Genomic DNA, 22,798 nt, shown 5'->3' on the forward strand with positions numbered 1-22,798 from the left:
GTTCTATTTGTTGTTGGCTCGATGCCACGTGGAGGTAGTAGATATTAGTAACTAGTGATATATCTTGATGATGATACTGTAGCACCTTACTTGTTGCTATTTGAGACGAGGATTGTGATTCTATTACGGCTTATTGTGTGGCCTTTTTATTTATATTATTGGTGTGCCCATGTGTGGTACTGTTGATATTGACTTGATTATTGACATTGAACCCATACATTGCATACATCCTCATCTTTCATGATATATTGTTTATACATTGATATTATACAAGGAAACACTGTTATGAGCTGGGCTCAGTTAGATGAGAGTGACGTGAGGACTGGTTTCCGATGTTTATCCCGGAATTGAGGTATGAGTACTGGTAAAGATTGTTGAGGTCTTTGCCAGAATTGTGAGGGTACATGGACTTCGCGGATCCCCCATGGGTTGTGCTGCCGAGATGTGATGTTTCATCATCGAAGTACATGTGTACGGTGCATATGCATTGCATTTACACTTCATACATTATTGCATTGCATTGTACCTTAGCTTCTATTGTGATATTCTTGTGATGATTGTGATATACCGATTTAGATTGGATGTACTGAGACTTGGCACAGTTGGGTTGAGATGTTGTAACATAGGTGATGACTAGTACTTGATTACTGGCTCGTTTTGACTTACACCTTGTTGATTTACCTGTTTATCTTACTTTATTGCCTTGATATATGTTAACTAATCTTAGTCGGCCTATGATACCTACTAGTACATGTTGTTTGTACTGACCTGCACTTGCTGCATTCTTTTATGAATGCAAAGTATCAGGTGGGATCGACGTCTACCCCTTGTGGCAGAGAGTTCGAGGATGCTGATTTGAGTCTTGTTGGGGTGAGCATGTGGACGCTTCGTTACCCAGAGACTCTTCTTTTATTATTTCTTATTTTGCTATTCTGAGACATATTGAGACTATTGATGTATTATTATTACTTCCAGACTTATAGATTTAGTTAGATGCTCTTGTATGACCAGACCAGATACTGGGGTGATTTTTCATTTACTTCTGCACTTATTATATATATTCATATGTCAGACTTAAGTTACTTCAATCTTTTTCTGCTATCTATACTGTGTTTGTGAATGTTGAGTTAAGGGTTCACCTACCGAGGTGGGATAGGTAGGTGCCCGCGCGACTTTGTGAAATTGGGTCGTGATAATAGGGTTGCCCTTATTGGTGGACCTAATTAAGGAGTTTTAGTTTAATCAACTCGAGGTTGGTTTTCACCCACTTCGTTATAAGAGATTTAGTAATTGGATTACCGAAATTATTTGTCGATGCCACAAATCTGAGAGAGATGATTCCTTCTTGAATTAACTTTCTCACATAGTCATGTCGAAGATTTATGTGTCTGACTTCACATATATGTTTATATAGATGCTCGAGTTAAGTGGCTTGACTATCACAAAATTGAACTCATATTTTGCAAAATTAATGAATTTTCTAAAAAAAAAATCCCTCAACCACTCAACTCCTTTCCTTGATTCTACTGATGCAAGTCTATATCTTGGTTTCAAGAAATTGCACCTTCTCTTAAGGTAATTACCCATCATGTGGTAAATTGTGTTTTCTCACATACTCAATGTTAAATTTACACTGATATATCCTTATAAAATAGTATGAAACTTTTTCTCAAATCTTTAGTTTTGTAAAGAAAACCAAGAACTAGACTACTAGCCCTTCCAACACGCTTACTTACACAAGTTAAGCCACAATTCTTCCATCATTATTAGTTAACTCGATCTAGGATCAAATAGGGTATTGACCTCTTTTATGTCTAAGTACTGACTAAATTTATTTAGCACTTTCTCAATGTAATGAGATTAACTCAATACATAACCCCCACTATTTCGTTTAATCTTGATACCCAACATGGTACTAATTTATTCGAGATCCTTTATTTCGAATGTGGAAGAAAGGAAACCTCGTCGTTTCGACCTTATAAACCTCTTTGTTTCTATTTTATCGTAGAAATCTCTTAATTTCTATTATGTTCTTCATATCACTGCTTGCAATAACATATGAACAAATTAATTAGCACAAATAATTAGTACATACTTTGGTTTATGTGCAACTTTTCAAGCATTCATGAAAAAAATACTATTTTTAAATGACACCCATTCATGAAAGAACATAACTTTTCGACTTTGAATGCATAAAAATAATTGTCTGATGTTGACTTCTAATCATAAGCCAAATACCCCCACACTTTGAACATATCAAGTGCCTTTTCATATCACATTTAGAGAAAACTCAATTCACTAACTCATGTTCTCTAAATCTCAAATTCTTATAACAACTTTAAAGTATAGTCACGTACTTGTAAACAATGCAATATTTCATATCATCCTATAACTTGAAAGTAAAATCACAATGACCATCATAAGAAAATGTTATTCCTAAAATTATCAAGCATTTTGAAGATCATCACAAGTATATCATTTACCGTAATATCTATGAAAATAGATTTCACAAAAATCATTAAGGTTATAAACTCATAAATATATACTCCTTAATAAGTAGGGTTAAAAGAAAACAGAACTCGATTTTCACCAGTTTTTCTGATCCAGCGGTATCAAATAAATTTCATCAAAATCAAAGTCGTCCCTTGGAACTGTTGCACAATGGTGGAACCGTTTTGACTCCAAATCAAAAGACAAGTAAACCAAAGTTGGACATAAGAATTCAACTTCCATTTGGAAGCATTCACCGGAAAAGTCTCCGCTCGCGTGATCAACTAGGGTTTGAATCTGCTCTATTAGCCTTCTTTATACGAGGGAAAAGGCAAAGTTCCCCATACCAATTGAAGATGGACTTCAATTCTTAGTGTTTGTAGTAATGCTGGGAATCAATCGCTTCTATCCGGTCTAACTAAGAATCAGTACATGTACCATAGTTTGACAATTTCATCTAATTCACACCCACTTGTATAACAAAAGAATTACTCTATAAGTTACCCAACAGTAAACCTTTGAACCAACTTCGTTAGACAACCACAACATCCATAATTTACTGTCTTTTCTTTTCTCAACCAACAAGTTATTTCTTCTTTGTAACAAAATATCGTTTTTAGATTTTTGGAAAATGTATAACCAAAGAACACAGAATATACAAAGAAGAACACAAAGATAAAGGCTTGATAATATAAATAACGAACACAGAATTGAAGGCTTGAAACACGTGCGAAATGCTTTCCTAAAAATGATATTTGCTCCCTCGCCTTTGCGAAATTGCTATGGGATCGTACGCAAATAGTTTTAGCGGATATCACAAGCCTTTGGAAATCCACACTAAGCAAATAGTGGAAAAATCTGTCTGAGGAAAGCAAGAACTTTTCTGGTTTTTAAGTGCAGGATTTTTGTAGAAGAAAAAGAGTTTTTTGGGAGGAAGAACAAAGTAACGTTGGATTAAAAATAATTGGCTTTAAATAGAATTGATGGTAACCAAAGAACGAAAGGACACACCCTTTCAATTAAAAGACACCTTTTCTTCTAAAACAATTTAATTTTAATTTATACTTAAAAAAAATCTCAACAGTTCCTGTAAAGCCGCAAGCTGCATGTAGCACTCTAGATCCGCCTTGGATGGTTTGATTTGGCTAATTTTGTTAAAATTAAATGTCACGACCCATTTCATGAGTAGTGAGGGAACCCACACTATCCCCTGGTGGGCAAACCCTTCCCTCAATCACATCTTTTAAATGAAAGACATACATAAAAGGATACAATGATTCAGTTAAAAGACTTACTTTGTATTGATAACAGTGCGGAATAATTAAAAGTATTACAACCCCCAAAACCTGGTCTTAACTTGTACAAGAGCTTCTAAAAGAAATACATTATTCGAGTACTGACATTACACAACTCTAAGTAAAAGAAAGAGAAACTGTCTATAGAATAGGGAGTAGATAGCATAACACAAGAGAGATTTAGAGCTGCAGATCTGACAAGTTGCTCACCCAAAGTCTTTGACGAACATCCTCGGGATCAGTCGCAAGGTCACGAACAATAACCTGCATCAACTCTGCACCCCACAAGGAATGCAGCAAGAGTAGCATGAGTACAACGCTAGAACTCGTAGGCATCACAGGCCGACAACGACTAGATAACGCATGTAAAAGGAAGAAATCAACAAGTAGAGCAGACAAGCAATCAAATACAGTCACGATACATGTTCAAGTATAAGGTCAAACAGAGCGTATAAAATGCCAAGTAAGACAGTCAATGAGTAAATGAATGAATGTAATATAATGCAACGCAATGCAATGCCCCCCCCCCCCCTAAGACCACCTCTCCAATCCCATACAGACATGTTAAGGGTTATGCCTCAAAATCATGACCCATGGGGTACCCACGATGTCCATGTACTATATCTCTCTCCGGCAAAGACCTCGGAAGCTATCAATATATCTTGCTCTCCAGAAAAGACCTCAGAAGCTATCAATAAAACTCGCTTTCTGGCAAAGACCTCGGAAGGTATCAATCAACTCACCCTTCGGCAAAGACCTCGGACTCTATCAATCATTTTCTCATCATTATAACAAATCATGGATGAAAATGGATAGTATGCCAATGCGCAGAAATCAATTCAACAATATCGCAATCATGGAACCAATAGATGCATATCATGAACGCCGAACACAACTCAAGTCATTAATTTATAATCCTTCCCTTTTCATGAGATAAGTGAGATATCAAGTAACTAGCAAGATCAATCAACAATCACAAGTTAATAACAACAATGGTGACACCATGGCTCGTCGTCGTTGCCCACCTACTGACACAACCTATACTACCACAACCCACACCAAATGTTAACCCAATGCCACCCCCTCCACTTGACCCTACACTACCACCACCATATTCTCCAAGAAGGACGGGAGTACCAACTCGAATGGTTACTCCGGCATCTAGAATCGCACAACCTCTAGCCCCAATATAACTATTCCATTATTTGCCAGGGATGGGCAGTGCTCCCACAAAGACTATAACCACTAAGCACGGTGTCGTCACTAACTGCCCAATCGGAGACGAACCCTACGGTAGCTGCGCGTAAATTGACCTACTCAAAGGAACCAACAGAAAAAAGTAAATCTATGGCTGAAATGGTTAGAGATAATCGAAAACTAAACCAAGGTCTGCAACTCAAATTCTTCCCGCCTGAGACAAGGGATGGTCGTAAAGTAGTTAAGCTTAACAAGGAGGAACTTGATAAACAATGCCAAAAATGAGAAATATCATTGATAGGATACGTGATAGGAGGAAACCCAACATTCAAGGAGATTTTGAAGTTCTTCTATGGCGTCTGGAATTTTGTGTCTACACCTAAGGTACTTCTCCATGATAAGGGTTACTTTATTTTTAAGTTCGAATGTGAGGATGACAAGGATGAGATACTGCAGAATGGTCCATATACTTTTAATAGTCATCCTATAATCTTAAAGGATTAGAACCCTAAATTCCATACAAATGATGAACCTATGCGTGTGATTCCTTTATGGGTCATGTTCCCAGGGCTTCCAATCCACTGTTGGGCTGAGGAGAACCTAGGTAGAATTGCTAGCTACCTAGGAAAACCATTATGCACTGACAAACTCACTGCCAGTATGATCACATTTCATATGCATGAGTGTTGATTGAGATGGACATAACCTAGGAGTTGCCTGATGAAATACCTATTGAGTTGCCTGATAGGAGCATATGGTTCCAGGACATATACTATGAATGGAAGCCAAGATTTTGTCAGGATTGTAATCACTTTGGTCATAATACTGGTACTTGTCGTGAGCCTGCAAAACCACCTGAGAAGCCACCAGCTCCCAAGAAGAAACATAAGACAAGGAAAAGGGTCGAGAAATAGGAATGGAAGCCTACCAATCCCATAAATGGGAAGGCAAATGATGCAGGTCCTAGTGAAGAGGTAGAATACACCACAACACCAGTTGAGATTGATATACATGGTAAGAAAGATATTGTGTATCATGGAATAAACTGTTATATCCCGCATTTTTGCGTAATTGGATAAATTGAGATAACGGCGGAAGGTCAAGAGCAAAACTACAATTTTGATCTTGTTGGGTGCATAAGTTGTCTACGAAAATTTCGAAGTGGGAATGTTAAGAAAGGTCAAGGGTATAAAGGGAAAATTCGCAATATGACTCATGGATACATAAGGAAGACGAAGGGCAAACTTGGAAATAGGAGAATAATTTTCATGAATTATGAGAACTAACTATGAATTGATTGGGCTTGGAAATTTCAAAAAAAAATCAAGAGGCCAACCTAGCCATGGCTATAGCCCAAAGCCCATGTGGAATTAAAATTTCATGTGATTAAATAAGATGTCCCTCTTCATTCTTCTTCATAATTCAAGAAAGTTCAAGAAAGAAAAACTTGAGGGAGAAAAACAAGCAAGATTCGGCCAAGGGTAGAGAAAAAAGAAGACCAAAAATCTTGCCTCAAAAATTTGTTTCTCATGGTATTTTCACTAATTCAAGGGTCCCCGTTAACGTGGTATAATTGTTAGAGAGAGAAAACTTCTAGTTGGTACAAAGTCACAATTCAAGCCAAGGGAAGAGTTGAAGGAAAAAGGTAAGAATTCACTTCCTTGTTAGGTTATGGATGCTTGTGCATGTTATAGTGTATGAAAATGAATGGAATTCATGAAGAACATGAGTGTAGAGGTGGTGGCCGTGTATGTTTATGTGTGTGTAGGGATTATGTTTTAATTATTTTATCTAGTGTTTGGTTGTTATTGTTGTGAATGTTATGTGGAAAATGGAGGTTGAATGATTTTGGAGAGATTGTAGTTGGGAATGCATGATGAAGCCGTGTGTGTGCATGGTGTATATAGCCGTGTATGTGTGTAATATGGTGAATAGATAGTGAGCAAATTTTATTTGGTATGTTGGTTGTTGTGTTGTGAAGTTTATATTACAAACGAAAGCCTAATGAGCTTAGTGAAGTATTAGTAGTTGGAAGCTTGTTTTGGGAGATTATGTGAATTGAATGTTATGTTCTTGCATGTATGAGATATAATGATGCTAGAATAGTGTTGTTGAAATATGTTATAAGATTGCTATTGTGTCATTGGAGTCGGAAGGTTTTGAAGAAAGTAGTAAATTGATATCATGTAACTTGGATTGAATATGGAAATTGCTAGTATGGTTGTTGATATTGTGTTGTTCGTTTGGCCGGGTTGAATTCCCGGATTGTTGTTGATTGAAATTGGCCAAGTTGAACTTGGTGGAATGGAGTAATTACAGGGGAGGTGCTTTATTAAATGTCGGTAGCCAAGTATTATTTTAAGAATTCAATTCTAAAGGCACTAATCATGTTTGGTAAACATGACCAATTTGTAGATTCTGGCGGATTTGCGACTTGAATTTGGAGTGGCATAAGGAGCGAAAGAGGTATGTAAGGCTTCACCCTTCTTTCTATGGCATGTCTTAGACGTACCAAGTCGGATACGAGCCTCGGGGACAACCCTATTCTCCGGAATCCGCACCCTAAGTTCCCCTTTTTCATTCAGTGGAATTGAACTAGAACATGTGCAAAATGTTGAAAAACCTTCCCAAGTCTCTAGAACTTGCATAAAGAGGACCCGAACACTTTAAGATCCTCATAAGTAACGTCATGACACGTAACATATGTAAATTATGTACGCTATCTCATTCGGCCCAAGGTGGGCCCATTGTTCCCGGATTTTCCCTATCGCTTCGTTTGACTTGTTTTGGAATAGAATCCTAAGGAAACTTTTGATCCTCGTCCCGATTATCAAACGATAGGTACAACACTATCCTAATGTCAAAATGTCTACGATGACCGTGATAACGATAATGCTAAGAAAGAACATACGTCCATGATAAGTACGACAAAGATGATTCCTTGACTAAGGAGAAGAATACGATCTTATAATGATAACGATGGAGTCGAAAATGAGAAAATGCCTACGATAGATATGTTGACGAAATGTTCTGCTATAAAAATGAAAATATGGAAATGTTAAACGATTCTTGTTGGTATCTCAACTCTATTATAGGGAATGACTGCTATAAAGGTTCTAAGTAGATGAAACTATACCTTATGACCCTATTTGATGTTTTCCTCATAATGACACTTTTCATTGGTAACCTCGCCTTATGATACACGCATACGTGCATGGATATGTATATGTATATGTATATGTATATGTAAATGTACATGGGGAAAAAAGGGGAGGGCAACTGTTTCCACCTGATTCAGCTGGATTCCATCCCGGACGCGGGATGCCCGGACGCGGGATATGGGAGAGCCGTACGCGGCGTCTGTATATGCGATGTATGATATATATGACATGTGGTGTTGGGACACTGTTGGGGAGGGGGTGGGAGAGCCGATGTATTCGGCGTCTGTGAATGTAAGTAAGAGATACCGTTCTTGAAATGTGTTGTTTTTACGTATACGGGGATACGGGACACCGTGTTCTGAGAAATGGGCTAAGCTTGCAGGGTATCTGCCTACAGGGCATACATATGTACAGGTTATTTCTGCACCAGGATGAGCTCTGTATATCTATTCTGTTATTATTCGTACTATACATTCAGTTACTACGTTATCACTTGTGCCTTACATACTCGGTACATTATCGTACTGACGTCCCTTCTTGTGGATGCTGCGTTTCATGTCGCGCAGGTCAGCAGACAGACGGTTTTGGTTCCTAGAAGCCTCACTAGCAGCACTTTGCAGCGCTCCAGTTGTTCCGGAGCCTCACTTCTTTGGTACTATTTTGTGTATATGTATATTCGGGCACGACAGCACTCGGCCCTTCTTATGTATATGTGTATAATGTTTAGAGGCTCGTAGACAGATATATACAGTAGCTATTTGTACTCCTGATTATCCCCGTCGCTGTATAGTATGATCGCAAAGCTTATTAGCCTATGTTCATAATTGTGCTATTTATGTTAATGCTAGTCAAAAAAAAAAAACGGTGTAGCTCATACGTGCGATAAGAGTCAGCGGGTTCGCTCGGCTCCGAATATGGGGTCGGGTGCCCATCACACCCTAGTAAGATCGGGGTGTGACATAAACCATGATCCAGTTGATCCAACGGAGTTGGCCAGAAGGACTCAACAGGGTGGTGCAATAAAAATACAAGAGCCTGGGAGGGTGCCAGAAGAGACTGAACTAAAGGTTAATCCTCCTTTAAAAGGGGACAAGAGTAATGTACCAAACACCTATCCCTCATCATGTTAATCTGCTCATGGAATATTAGAGGACATAACATGTCCTTTAAACAAAGAGAATTGAAAGAATTCCTAAAGAAGAATAAAGTGGACCTGATGGGCTGTTATGAAACAAAGGTTAGAGACAATAAAGCAAGCAAAGTACAGCATGCTCTTGCCTCAGGATGGAGCTTTACTTGCAATTATGGCTCTGCTATCAATGGAAGAATTTGGTTAATTTGGAATGCAAGTGTGGACCTTCTAGTTGTGAAGGAGACTAATCGGGCTGTACAATGTCTTGTGCATAACAGGAACTCCACATTTAGCAGCACAATTACTTTTATCTATGGACTCCATACTGTAGCTGATAGACTAACACTGTGGCAACAATTGAGAGATATGCACAATACTATACAGGGGCCTTGGCTAATTGTTGGAGATTTTAACAATGGACTAATAGTTAATGATAGAATTAATGGGGCACCAGTGCATCAAGCAGAAATTACTGATTTCCAGGACTATATGGAGGACCTGGGATTAGGAACACTAACTAGAAGTGGATGCTCATATTCCTGGAGTAACAAAAGGGATGCAGGTGAAAGAATATATAGCTTAATTGATTGGGCATTGGGGAATGCTGCATGGTTTCACACTTACACTGGCATTAGCTCCTTACTTATGCTACGACAATGCTCTGACCACTCCCCTATTATGCTAAAAACTACCTTAAACAGGTCCTCTAGGAAAACACCCTACAGATTACTAACAGTGTTGTTGCAGAAAAATCAATACAAACAAGCTGTTAAGAAAATTTGGGAAAGGAACATACCAGGATTTACCATGTATAGTATATGGAGAAAACTCAAGCTTTTGGAACTGTATACTAGAAATATGCACAAGGAATACTCATCCCTAGAACTGAGACTGGTGGAACTCAAAAGGAGATTAAAGGATATACAGGATGACTTGAATATGGACTACTTCAATCAACAACTCATAGAGGAGGAAAGAACTATCAGTCAACAAATTGTGAAGTGGGATGGTATACATGAAAAGGTACTTAGACATAAATCAAGAGCAACTTAGATTAACCCTGGTGATAAAAACTCCAAATAATTCTATGCTAAGCTGAAAGCCAGACAATCCAGAAACAAAGTCTCTAGCATATGTACTGAACAGAACACTAGACTAACTGACCCTGATCTTATTAAACAGGAATTTAGAGGTTTTTTCCAACAATTAGTAGGTGCAGCTGCTCAATCATTACCATGCTTAGATATAACTATTCCTAGAGATGTCCCCTACTTGACTCTTAGTCAACAACAACAAATGGTGTTGATAATAACCAGAAAAGAAATACTAGATGTTGTTGTTGATTTGCCCCTTGATAAAGCACCTGGCATTGATGGTTATCTAGCAGAGTTCTTCAAACAAAATTGGGATGTAGTAGGAGAAGATGTTATAAAAGCAGTAACTCAGTTCTTTGAATCAGGGAAAATTCTCAAAGAGGGTTAACTGTACCACAGTCACACTAATTCCAAAGGGGGCAAATCCTACTTATGTAAAAGAATTCAGACCCATTGCTTGTTGTTCTACTATGTACAAGACTATAGCCAAAATACTTATTGCCAGGCTCAAACCAGTAGTAGACTACCTAGTAGGACCATCCCAATCAGCTTTTATAGAAGGCATAAATATTCTTGACAATGTGATTCTGGTACATGAAATTTTCAAAAGCTACTCCTGGAAAACAGTTTCTCCTAGATGTTTCATTAAAGTGGATATAAGGAAAGCCTATGATTTAGTTGAATGGGAATTTGTAAGACAACTGCTGATGGAGTTTGGAATTCCTACCAGAATGGTCAACTGGATTATAGAATGTGTTAGTACTGTCAGTAATTCCTTATTAATCAATGGAGTATTATCTCCCAAGCTTGAAGCAAAAAAAGGACTAAGACAGGGTGACCTAATGTCACCCTATCTCTTTGTCCTAATAATGGAGTACCTCAATAGGACCTTGAAACAGTTAAGCCAGAAAACAGACTTCAAACACCATCCCAGATGTGCTAAACTGAAAATTATACATGTGTGTTTTGCTGATGATCTATTGATGTGTTGCAGGGAAGACTACCCTTCTATAAAACTCATGATGTAATCTTTTGAACATTTCTCAGCAGTGTCTGGTCTAAAGGCAAACATGGAGAAAAGCAATCTTTACATAGCTGGTGCTACTGACCAGCTTAAACAGCAACTGATTGATGAGCTACACTTTGCAGTTGGCACACTCCCTTCTAAGTATTTAGGTGTTTCCTTTATCTTCTAGGAAGCTAACTATCAACCAGTGCCTCCCACTTGTAGATAAAATGGTTGCCAAAGTGAGATGTTGGACCTCCAAGTTTCTCTCATACTCAGGCAGGTTACAACTCATAAAGAGTGTATTGTTTGAGATGCAAACATATTGGAGTCAAGTCTTCCTCCTACCCAAGAAAATACCCAAGATGGTGGTAGGAGTGTGCAGGAACTACCTGCGAGTGGGACAAGTGAGTATGCAAAAAAAGCACCTATTGCCTGGGACACCTTATGTCAATCCAAATCTTCAGGAGGGTTGAATATCATACAGTTTGAGCAATGGAATAGAGCTGCCATTAGTAAACTCCTACGGGCAATTGCTAAGAAAAAGGACAAGATGTGGGTACTTTGGGTTCACATACACTACATCAAGAATAGAGATATCAAAGAGATGGTCACTCCAAAGCAGGCTACATGGTTAATCAGGAAAATGTTTGATGCCAGACAATGGAAGGAACTAGAAGAGCTTAAGAAGTGTACAAAGAATGGAAAGTTCAGCATTAAACAAGCATACCTCTCAACTATGCCACAACAACCCAAAATACAATGGAAATCATTGGTGTTACTCAAAAATGTGATCCCCAGGCAACAGTTCATATTATGGATGGTAGTTCAGAATAGATTAGCCACAACTGATAGATTAGCTGCTTGGGGAATACAGGTGGATCCTATATGTCAACTATGTTCAGTTGGAGAAGTAGAAACACACAAACATCTGTTCTTTGAATGTAACTATGCAAGTTTTGTCTGGCAAACTCTCCTCCACTGGACAGGTATCAGGAGACAGATTGGGACATGGGATGAGGAAGTGCAATGGATGTCCAGAAGAGTCACTAGTAGCAGTCCTAAATGGGCTATATTGGGTTTTGTCTTCACATCTGTTGTATACCATATTTGGATGGAAAGAAATGCAAGAAGATTTCAACAACAACACAGAAGCAATGTGGATAGGACTAGAGAAATACCTTTACAATTGCATATTGTAGGCCAAAGTAATTGTAAATGGAGTAGGAGGTTAGCAGACCTCAATAGTTTTCCTTGTTAGCATTGCTACATAGGCTGTGACAGGTTTAGAGTAGCATAGAAAGGTTATTTTGCATAGGTTTTGCTTTGAGAGTCCTGTCTCTATAGTCCAAAAGAGCAGGTGTGTACAAAGTTTACTTGGTTTAATACAAATTTCAGATTTGACCAAAAAAAAAATGCCCTAAACGACCGAACAGATCGTTACATTAAAATAAACCATTTACTCGATTTCTTAACTATTAACCAAATCAAATCAAGCATCAACAAAGTTTATCAGTTTAGCTATTGATGATCTTTGTTAATTTGGATTGGTTTGGCAATTTTTTCAATTTATATTTACTAACGGTTAGTAATTTAATGAATGAACCAATTACATATTTATAGTGTGTAACTATTATATTATATTTAATATATATAATTATAAAAATTATGCATATATAATTTATTAGTTTGATTTGATTTTCATCTTCTATTTTTTTTAATAAAAACAAACCAGATCAAATATTACAGAGTTTCTAAAATATAAAAACAAATCAAAACCAAATAATATAATATCATTTTTTATTTGGATAAGATTTTTTGTTAACCTTAAACACCATAATTGTGCATATGACGTAACTCAGACATCTTATTGTATAAGATGTCAAGTGCTATAAGGAGACAGGGTACACAAATTTTTAGATAAAGTACTTGCTGCATTATAACTGCATCCACTGTTTCATTACGCTAATTTCTTAATATAAACATTATTTGAAAAAATGAATTATTCGATTATCCATTAATTATTGTATGTTTATGCTCATACTTGACCTAATTGATTCAAAGATGGATTCTTTACACTTACATTTGACTTAAAACGATGGAAAGGTTGAACCTTCACGATTATTCTAGAAAGTAATGGATTTTATGATTTGATTGCAATGTAAGGCTCTTATCTACTTATTGTATGTTTTTAAACTATGAATTTGAGACTAACAAAGCAAGACAAGGAGTATTAGAAGTACCAACCCTCGTCATCACTATAGTTTAGGGTCGGTCAACGATGATGCTGGGTACACGTACTTCCCGTACTCACTCTACACTTGTATGCAGGTTTGGATCCAAGCACGAGTAGAGGTCGTGATTCTGTTGATCATTGAGGCACGCTTTTGGAGTCCAGGGTCTGCTGATAAGGGTCCCACATCACCAAACTTTACTCTCTTATTTACTTACTGTCTTCCTTCATTCCAGACAGCTTTATGTAGTATTTCCAGACTTGTATTTGAATTAGTTGCTCGTGTGTTTGTGACTCCCAGGTTTTGGGGAGCGTTTCAGATTTAGACATATTTTGTATCTATGTATTATTAAGACTTAAGTACCTTGGGTTGTTTTGACTTTACTTCCGCAATTATTTTATGTTATCTTGACTTGTATGGATTCGGGGTTTCGCCTAATAATTGAGTTGGGATCCCTCACGGCACAATTGGGTTTTTGGGTCGTTACACTTTGCGATTTGAACCTCTTTATTTGTATTAATACAAAACAACCCCTTAGGTTTAAAGAATTTTTTTTTTTTTTAAAAAAAAAGATAGATTGTACTGACCCCATTAGAACAGCTTAATGAATTTCTATCATTACTATGAATTATTGTCCTTTTTTTTAATACGTCTCTTAAGAAATATTAATTAGAAAGAGTTTTTGACAACATCCTTGTTTATGTTTAAGTTAAAATCTCTCTTCATTAAATGTTCATTAATAACAAAATTCTACCACTGGTAAAATGGAGAAAAATAATTAATTGTGCCTTGAACTTCTAAAACGATAAATAATTTGAGACAATTATTTTTAGTAACCACGGCAAATAATTTGAGGCAGAGGGAGTAGAAATTAGTTGACTCACGTGTAGTGAGGCAAATAATTAATGTTAACACTAATACTTAAATTGGTGAATTGTTGACTACTTGGTGCTTGATGGACATAAAATGAAGCATAAGCTTATTTAATTGATTCTTGTCACGACCCAATTCGTGAATTGTGATGGCACTTACACTTGTCCCCCCCCCCCGGAGAGCGAACCATTCCCAAATCATTTTAGTCATTTATAAGAATTATGCAGAAATAAACAATGATTTAGCTAACAGATTCAAATCATATGAATAATAAGTGCGGAAGTAATAATAACCCCAAAATCTGGTCTGGACTAGTACAAGAGCCACTATTACATAGATACAAGTCTGATAGGAAGTACAACTCTCAAATATCAATACTGTCTTAAGAATACAGAGCAGACAGTTAAATACAAAGGAAGAGTCTCCGGGTTGCGGATCTAGCCCAAATGCTCACCCTAGAGTCTCTGTCAAGTAGACTCAGATCACTCTCGAGGACGGGAACTGGAACTAGTAACAAACTCTGCACTCAAAGAAGAGTACAACAAGAGTAGCATCAGTACAAACAACAAGTACTGGTAGGTATCATAGGCCGACAACAATTAGTTCACATATATGAAGAAAGAAATCAACAAGTAGGCAGATAAGCAATCAAGCATAATCACGAATCATTTATCCCAATATATCAAAGCTTCCACCCACACATACGTCATACCGGAACTTGCCTTCCAAGTCATAAGCCTAGGTGAAGCTTCTAAACCACAAGTCTGCTAGGTCTCAACAATCTCAAATCAATAATCACAAATCTAAGTCCTGAACCTAGGTGGAGTCACTAATCCACAATCAAGCCCAATCTATAATCAAATCTATACCAGAACAATAGTATAAACAAACCATGCCAGATCAGAAACACGGAGCTATATGATGATGTAGGATGAAATGTAATGATGTGCAATGCAATGCAATGCACTGGCCAAATACCCTGTACACACATGCTAAAGGCATTGTTCGCATAATAGTCATGACCCATGGGGGACATGCGAAATTCATGTACCCCTCGCTCCGGAATATACCTCGGATCACGAGTTCACAAATAGACCACATCCTCACCCCCTGTCAGATGTGCCTTATATACATATAATGTATGCAAGATGAGTATTCAAAATATGGTTCAAGTCTAGAACCCCAATCTGAAGCACCACTCAAATATAAGCATGATCAATCAATGAAATCAAATGCCAATAAAGTACAAGTCACAATACCATAAGCCATAACAAGACTTAGAAAAATCAGCTCAACCATGGAATGAATCATACAAACCATCTCAATCAACATAAAGAGTATATAACAACCCCTTCCTTCCAATTATGACAAATACACCTCATTACTAGGTCTTGTGTCACCAATATATTCCATTTTCTCATTTATCATCTTCAGTATCAAGTCATAGTTCAATATAAATATACAGGTGAAATGAGAATGTATGCCATGCATGATATATCATTAACAATAAATCATAATCAAGATTTCAACAGTGTATCATCATAGTATACATCACGACTCAGGCCTAATCTCATTATTCTTCCTTTATTCGATGATAAATGACACAACAAGAGAGAAATGAATGCAAACACGTATCACAACACAACAAATAAGGCAACAAGCCTAAACACAATAACAGGACGACAAGCCACAGTCAACAGCAACCAACCTAGTAGAATTCCATCCCAACTCCATACCCGAAGACCTAGCATGCTTTCCCCGTCAATATCTAACTCCCACATATGTTTCACTAATTGGAGTCTAACCGAAAGGTAAGTCGTAACCTACCTGGTAGACTAGTAGGAGCCACGAACAATCACACTTTGCCTTGCCTTTTCGTAGCGCCTCCAAATACTCACAGTCTATTCATTATCGAGTTCTAAATCAGAAATAAGGAAGAACAACACCCATATTGCTATACTCAACTTTTGGATCAAATTCAACTACCGAGAAAGGGGAAAACGAGCCCACAAAGGTAAAACGAGTATTTTGAAATTGAAACATGCAACTCAACGTTCTAGGAGTTCAATCCTATCAATCATTTGCTAAACCAACTCAAGAATGGGTCAATTTCGTTATTTAAGTGAAAAACTCTCAATTCGGGTATAAATCCTAACTTTCCAACAATTAATTTCATCGACATTAATGGAAGATTCAAGCTTGTTACCTATTATCTCATCAAATTCCATGCTTTAAAGAAGTTAAATCCACTAACCAATCCCATTTTGAAAGACTAAAACTCCATTAGTGAAGAAACCATTAAACCCATCTTTATTGCTTAAGGTCTATAGACTCCTAGCATGGGTTAAAGCTTATGACAGATTAAGGATGAAGGCTAAGGTTAGGATACTTACCCACAAGAAGAAACCAGCCAAAAATCACCTCAAATAGCCTCCAAGGTTGCTTAGGATCAATAAATGAAGTGATAGAAAAGAAGGGTTTTAACTAAGACATTAAATAGGATTCTGTCCGCATCATCCGCTACAGCTATCACACCTTCGCCATTGCGAGTCCACCACAGCGGATCCCCGTCCGCTGTGGCTACTCAACACAAGTCCCACTAGCCCGCTATAGCGGCTAGTCCTCCACCATGGGAGGACCGCTACCACGAGCCAGGTGCCGCTACAGCAGACACCAGACACCAAAAACTTTCTGGTTTTTCACAATTTCAACCCCAAAATCCGACAATCACCCGAGACCTCCCAGATACAAAACAGATATGCAAACACACATTAAAACATGCTAAAGGCTCACTCGTGGTCTCGAAATTCTCAACAAAGGCCTATTTGACCGGGTCAACACCCAACGGCCAAAGGCCAACTTTCCAACCGACAACACAAAACGCTCCCGAGTGCTTCGAAAATAGAACCGAACATCCCACCAGGTCACAGTCGATCATCCGGACCTCTCGGAATCGACGAATTTCCGAAAAAGGTCCGTTCACTCAAAAGTCAACTATTCTCAAATGTTTTTCACTTAAAGGCTCTATTTCACAAAAGTCATCAAAAACCTCACCCGATCATCTCGGGAACCATACCACCCATCCACGTGAGTTAAAATCGTACTCATAGGGCTCGGGGAAGGATCAACGGGGGTAAATGGGTCAAGAATGCTATAACGACCGAACGGGTCGTTACATTTGCGAAGCTGCAGTTACATTCAACACACTCTATTACCTACTCGAGCAAGTTATTTATTAGCAAACTAATTAATTAGAGTTATTAGTAACCCAAACAATTTAAAAAGTTAGGCACCGCAAGGATAATGCCTTTATAACTGTTCAAAAGATTAGAAAAATAAATTAGAAGCGAGAATAATGAAGGTCTATCATCTTCCAATCGTGCATAGATGTTATTGTTCGGTGGGCGGATTTAAGATTTAAAGTTTATGACTTAAATACACCTAAGTTAAAGTACAATAATAATTGGATTTGAATTATTTTTTTATTTAGTAAATATTTTAATATATATATATATATATATCTTTTGAAAAATAAATTAGAAGCGAGAATAATGAAGGTCTATCATCTTCCAATCGTGCATAGATGTTATGGTTCGGTGGGCGGATTTAAGATTTAAAGTTTATGACTTAAATACACCTAAGTTAAAGTACAATAATAATTGGATTTGAATTATTTTTTTATTTAGTAAATATTTTAATATATATATATATATATATATATATATATATATATATATATATATATATATATATATATATATATATATATAACTGAATCTATAACTTCGGCCAAGTTTGAAAAACGCCGTTGGTCTTGCCATGTATTACAACATAATATTTAAATCTTTTATCTTGATTTTTGTCTGTAAAATATTGGCATAGAGCATTTAAAGTTGCTATAAAATATTTTGTTTCTTTTTTATTATATGTTATCCATAGATTGTCTACTAAACATGTTTGTGGTCTGTCTAATACACACTCTGCTAATTTTCTAAATGTCATATATACTAGTCTCTATGAACGTGCTTCGCATGATATCCTCTGCCAATCATAACAAATTTTAGGTAATATTATTTGAAATTACATAGTATTTTTTGTTTTATGAGGTACAAAAAATATTATTTGATCGTATCCACTTAATACATTTCATTAAAATATTATTTTTGGTATATATCCTTTATGCTTTTAACTATGTGGAAAAATATGTTAAAACTAAAATAATTCAACATTAGGAATTGGGTTAGTGACCACATAATGTATTTATTTTCATTACATACTGAAAATCATTACTAAAAAAAATTAAAAGAATATGAATAACTAAAATTTTAAGAAAGAAAGATATAATTCTAGACCTAATTATAAATGCAAGAAACATACCGTCGTACTAACGTCTTCTTGCGGAGCCATGGTGTTAACTTTTGACATTCTGACCATAGTATTCCTGTTCTGCATTCTGCAACAAAACCAAAAAACTAAAATAGACATATTACCTGTGATAATTAATTAACTAAAACATATGTTTCCTTAATGAGGAGTAAATCCTATTGACATCACAAGAGAAATCTCCTACCCTCGGGTATGTGCTTCCTTTCGTAAACCCATTGCATAGCAAACCTTTTAGTATTAATTAGCCACTGAAATATCTGGTAATATTTTTGCATAATATCAGTTAGGTGCTTGTGTTGTGAATTTTGAAAGAAACAATTTTTGGTTAAAGGGTGTAGAAGTCGGTATATAAGTTTAGGACCCGATCAATGAGTAGGATATAATATCTCAAATAACCGAAAAGTTGAAACTTAATTAGGATTTGAAGTACTCCATCATTTGTACTACAAAAGTTGTAAATATACAAGTTTATCCAACATATAACTGTCGTTGAAGTATCCGTACAAGTGGCCAGTGGCTCTCTCGCTAAAGGAAGGAAAATATTGGATACTAATATTTAGAGGAAATATAATGACCAGACTAATAAATCGAAATTCAAGTTTCTGAGAGAGACTTCATGTGATTAAGGAAATTATGATGCTCGTAGAAAAATAAACCAATAATACCTAAAACATGAGTACCTTCAAGTAGGGAGTTGTTGCAAAATCTTTCTAATTACTCTTACGTTCTTCATTGTAGAATATAATGACTATTGTATATTTACTCCATAGTCTGAACTCTGAAAGCCAAAAAACTGAACAACAAAAATCACAATTGTGATAGCGGGTGCATATATGTAGCTTGTTCGAAGCAAATACCTTCCATAAATAAAAATATGAGCCCGTTTAAGGTGTTCCTTTCCTTATAGAATTAGTACAGCCACATTAAAACTTCACCATTAGTAGGAGACTAATTCTAAAATGGCTGAAAATCATTGACACCCCATAACTTTGCTTTAAAAATCAAACTCCCTCCTCAACTTTGAACAATAGTCATTCTCCCCCCTTTATTCTGACTGACTTTTTAAAATTCCTATTTTACCCTTACATTATCAACTTTTGTCTTCGTCTTTTTTTACTTTTTAAAATCAAGATATTCTTCATTTTTTTTTATCTATGTAACAAATTTCCTATAAAAATTAAATATTATCTTCTGGGTGAAAAAAAAAAGTATGAAATATTAATTGAGTATATAAGTTAATAATGTTTTATAGTGAAATAAATTAGCAGAATAAAAATAATAAATTTATTAATAAAAATCAAAACTCTAATATCTATTTATACAACTGAAAATAACAGGTAATAATAGCTTTATAAATATATTTTAATGCAACTAATACAAAAAAAAAAATACAATAGAGACAAATTCTTAAAAATTGTTTATTTATATTGTAAACGAATTTTAAATTATAATTTAATAACTATTCCATTAATTACAACCAAAACTTGTTTATTTTTATGGACAATAGAGAATAAGAGAGACGTTAAATTTAATTATACATAGACATGCTTGTACATACATATATTTAATGCATATGTAGAAATAATTTATAAATATTACTATACTTTTGTAATAAAATTTCCAGTTACAAAAAAAAAAAAAAAAAAAAAAAAAAAAAAAATAAATAATTAGGAGCATGAAGATACCAATAATTAAAAAAAAAAATAGCACTAGATTTCGTGACAAATTCATAAAAGTATTATTCCACTTAAAAAACAAAGTATGTTAATGAGGACTTAAATAAATTGATATATACCTAATTTTAAAAAAAAAAGCTTAGTGAACAAATGGATAATATAAAAATGTATTATATAAATGGAGGATTTAGAAAATAAAGCCATGTTCACCGAAATAGACGAGGCCGAACATGATAACGAAAAAACTCATCAAATCTTGGTACCACTACTTCTAGTATTTAAAGTTGAGGAGAGATTTTGATTTTCTAAATTCAAGGGCAAAGTTGGGATGGTGAAAATGATTTTCACCCATTTGTCTCCTAGGCAAAATAAAGTGTAAAACGACATAAAACTCATGGTTGGAAGTTGATTAAACTTACAAGTTCTCGACTCCTGCCACTTCCACAAAATCCACAAGATCCAAGAAGAAATGATTTTAATATTACAATTTTATCGGAAAAATCAATGAATATAGAAGATTTTAAAGTTCGGATTATTTTTTATTCTTGTCTTATTTTCTCATTATTTTAGATTATCATGTAGTAATATCATCAAGTGTGTTATAAAAGTCGTTGATCATTTGAATTTCGGATCATTTTCTACATTCCCGTTAGTTTAGAGGTTCTTTTTATATTCATTTTTGTTTTAGAAAATTAATAAACCAAATATAGTGGACTTTGCTTAAAAAAAAAAAAAAAAAAAAAATAGCACTAGATTTCGTGACAAATTCATAAAAGTATTATTACAATTAATATGTTAATTAACTTAAATAAATTGATAAATTTGTTAAAAAAAAAATTAAAAATATAAACCATTATATAAATTTCTTGAAAATAACAACGGGCAATTTAGACATTGCATAGGATAAAGAGGGGGAGAATGACTATTATTTAAAGTTGAGGAGAGATTTTGATTTTTAAAGCAAAGTTGGGGGTGAAAATGATTTTCACCCATTCTAAAATAGCTAAAGGTTGGAAGTTGATTAAACTTACAAGTTCTCGAATTCACATTAGAAACGTTTTAATATTACAATTTTATCCAGTATAAAATTATTTTATTAAGATATGATTTAGTTGTAAAGGGTATAAAAGTCGTTCAATATTTGAAGGATATTTGTCAACCAACATTTATATTCATGCTTTTAAAATAATATACATGTAGCACTCTAGATCAGCCTTGGATGGTTCGATTTGGCCGATTTTGTAAAATTAAAATAAAACCATTGAGTCGATTTCTTGAGGGCAATTTGCTGGATTGCCCTTCGTTGGGGGTGGTCTTTAATTTTTTCCCCTCAAATTGGTAGTCTTTAATTTTTGTCCTTCGCTAAAAATATGTTGGTTTCGGGTTCGAATCTCTGCTCAATCAAAAATTAAAAAAAAAAAAAAATCGCAAGCCAGAGTTTGGATTCGCAAGGCAGAGTTTTGCATGCTTCAAGGCAGAGTTTTGAAGGCAAAATTCTGTCTTGCGAATCCAAACCTCTGCCTTGCAAAATTCCTTCTTTTACTGAGCTGGGGTTCGAACCCAGAACCTCCGAGTATTAGGCGAAGGGCAAAAATTAAAGACCACCCAAAAAGAAGGCCAATCCGCGCAAAAAAAAAAAAATATGATTTCTTGACTATTAACCAAATCAAATCAAGCATCAACAAAGTTTATCAGTTTGACAATTGTTGATATTTGTTAATTTGGATTGGTTTGGCAATTTGGTTAGTAATTTAATGAATGAACCAATTAGATATTTATAGTGTGGCAACTATCATATTGTTTTATTATATATATAGTTATAAAAATTATGCATTTATAGTTTATTAGTTTGATTCGATTTTCTCTTCTATATTTTTTTAATAAAAGCAAACCAGATCAAATATTATCGAGTTTCTAAAATATAAAAACAAATCAAACCAAATAATAAAATATCATTTTTTATTTGGATAAGATTTTTGTTAACCTTAAACACCCATAATTGTGCATATGACATAAGTCAGACATCTTATTGTATAAGATAGATGTCAAGTGCTACAAGGAGACAGGGTACACAAATTTTTAGATAATGTATTTACTGCATTATAACTGCATCCACTGTTTCATTACGATGCTTTCTTAATATAAACATTATTTAAAAAAACGAATTATTCGATTATCCATTAATTATATACTCACCTGCTACTAGTGCATTATTATGCGTATATTATATCCATCACTAGTTTGAAATAACCAA

General features: G+C 35.4%; 2 protein-coding genes across 2 annotated transcripts; both read left to right on the plus strand.

Annotated features, from left to right (window-relative positions):
* The first annotated feature begins 9,302 nt into the window (after positions 1–9,302).
* Positions 9,303–10,757, plus strand: LOC132057799 (uncharacterized). Its single transcript, XM_059450403.1, has 2 exons — positions 9,303–10,298; positions 10,458–10,757. Exons 1-2 carry the CDS (start codon positions 9,303–9,305, stop codon positions 10,755–10,757), a joined length of 1,296 nt encoding a protein of 431 aa, XP_059306386.1.
* An 82-nt stretch (positions 10,758–10,839) lies between these two features.
* LOC132057800 (uncharacterized) lies at positions 10,840–12,636 on the plus strand. The gene is made up of 3 exons (XM_059450404.1): positions 10,840–11,305; positions 11,417–11,537; positions 11,712–12,636. The coding sequence occupies exons 1-3, from the start codon at positions 10,840–10,842 to the stop codon at positions 12,634–12,636; spliced, it is 1,512 nt and encodes a 503-aa protein (XP_059306387.1).
* The last annotated feature ends 10,162 nt before the right edge of the window (positions 12,637–22,798 follow it).

Source organism: Lycium ferocissimum, chromosome 5, assembly GCF_029784015.1.
Source record: "Lycium ferocissimum isolate CSIRO_LF1 chromosome 5, AGI_CSIRO_Lferr_CH_V1, whole genome shotgun sequence".
NCBI classification, from domain to species: domain Eukaryota; kingdom Viridiplantae; phylum Streptophyta; class Magnoliopsida; order Solanales; family Solanaceae; genus Lycium; species Lycium ferocissimum.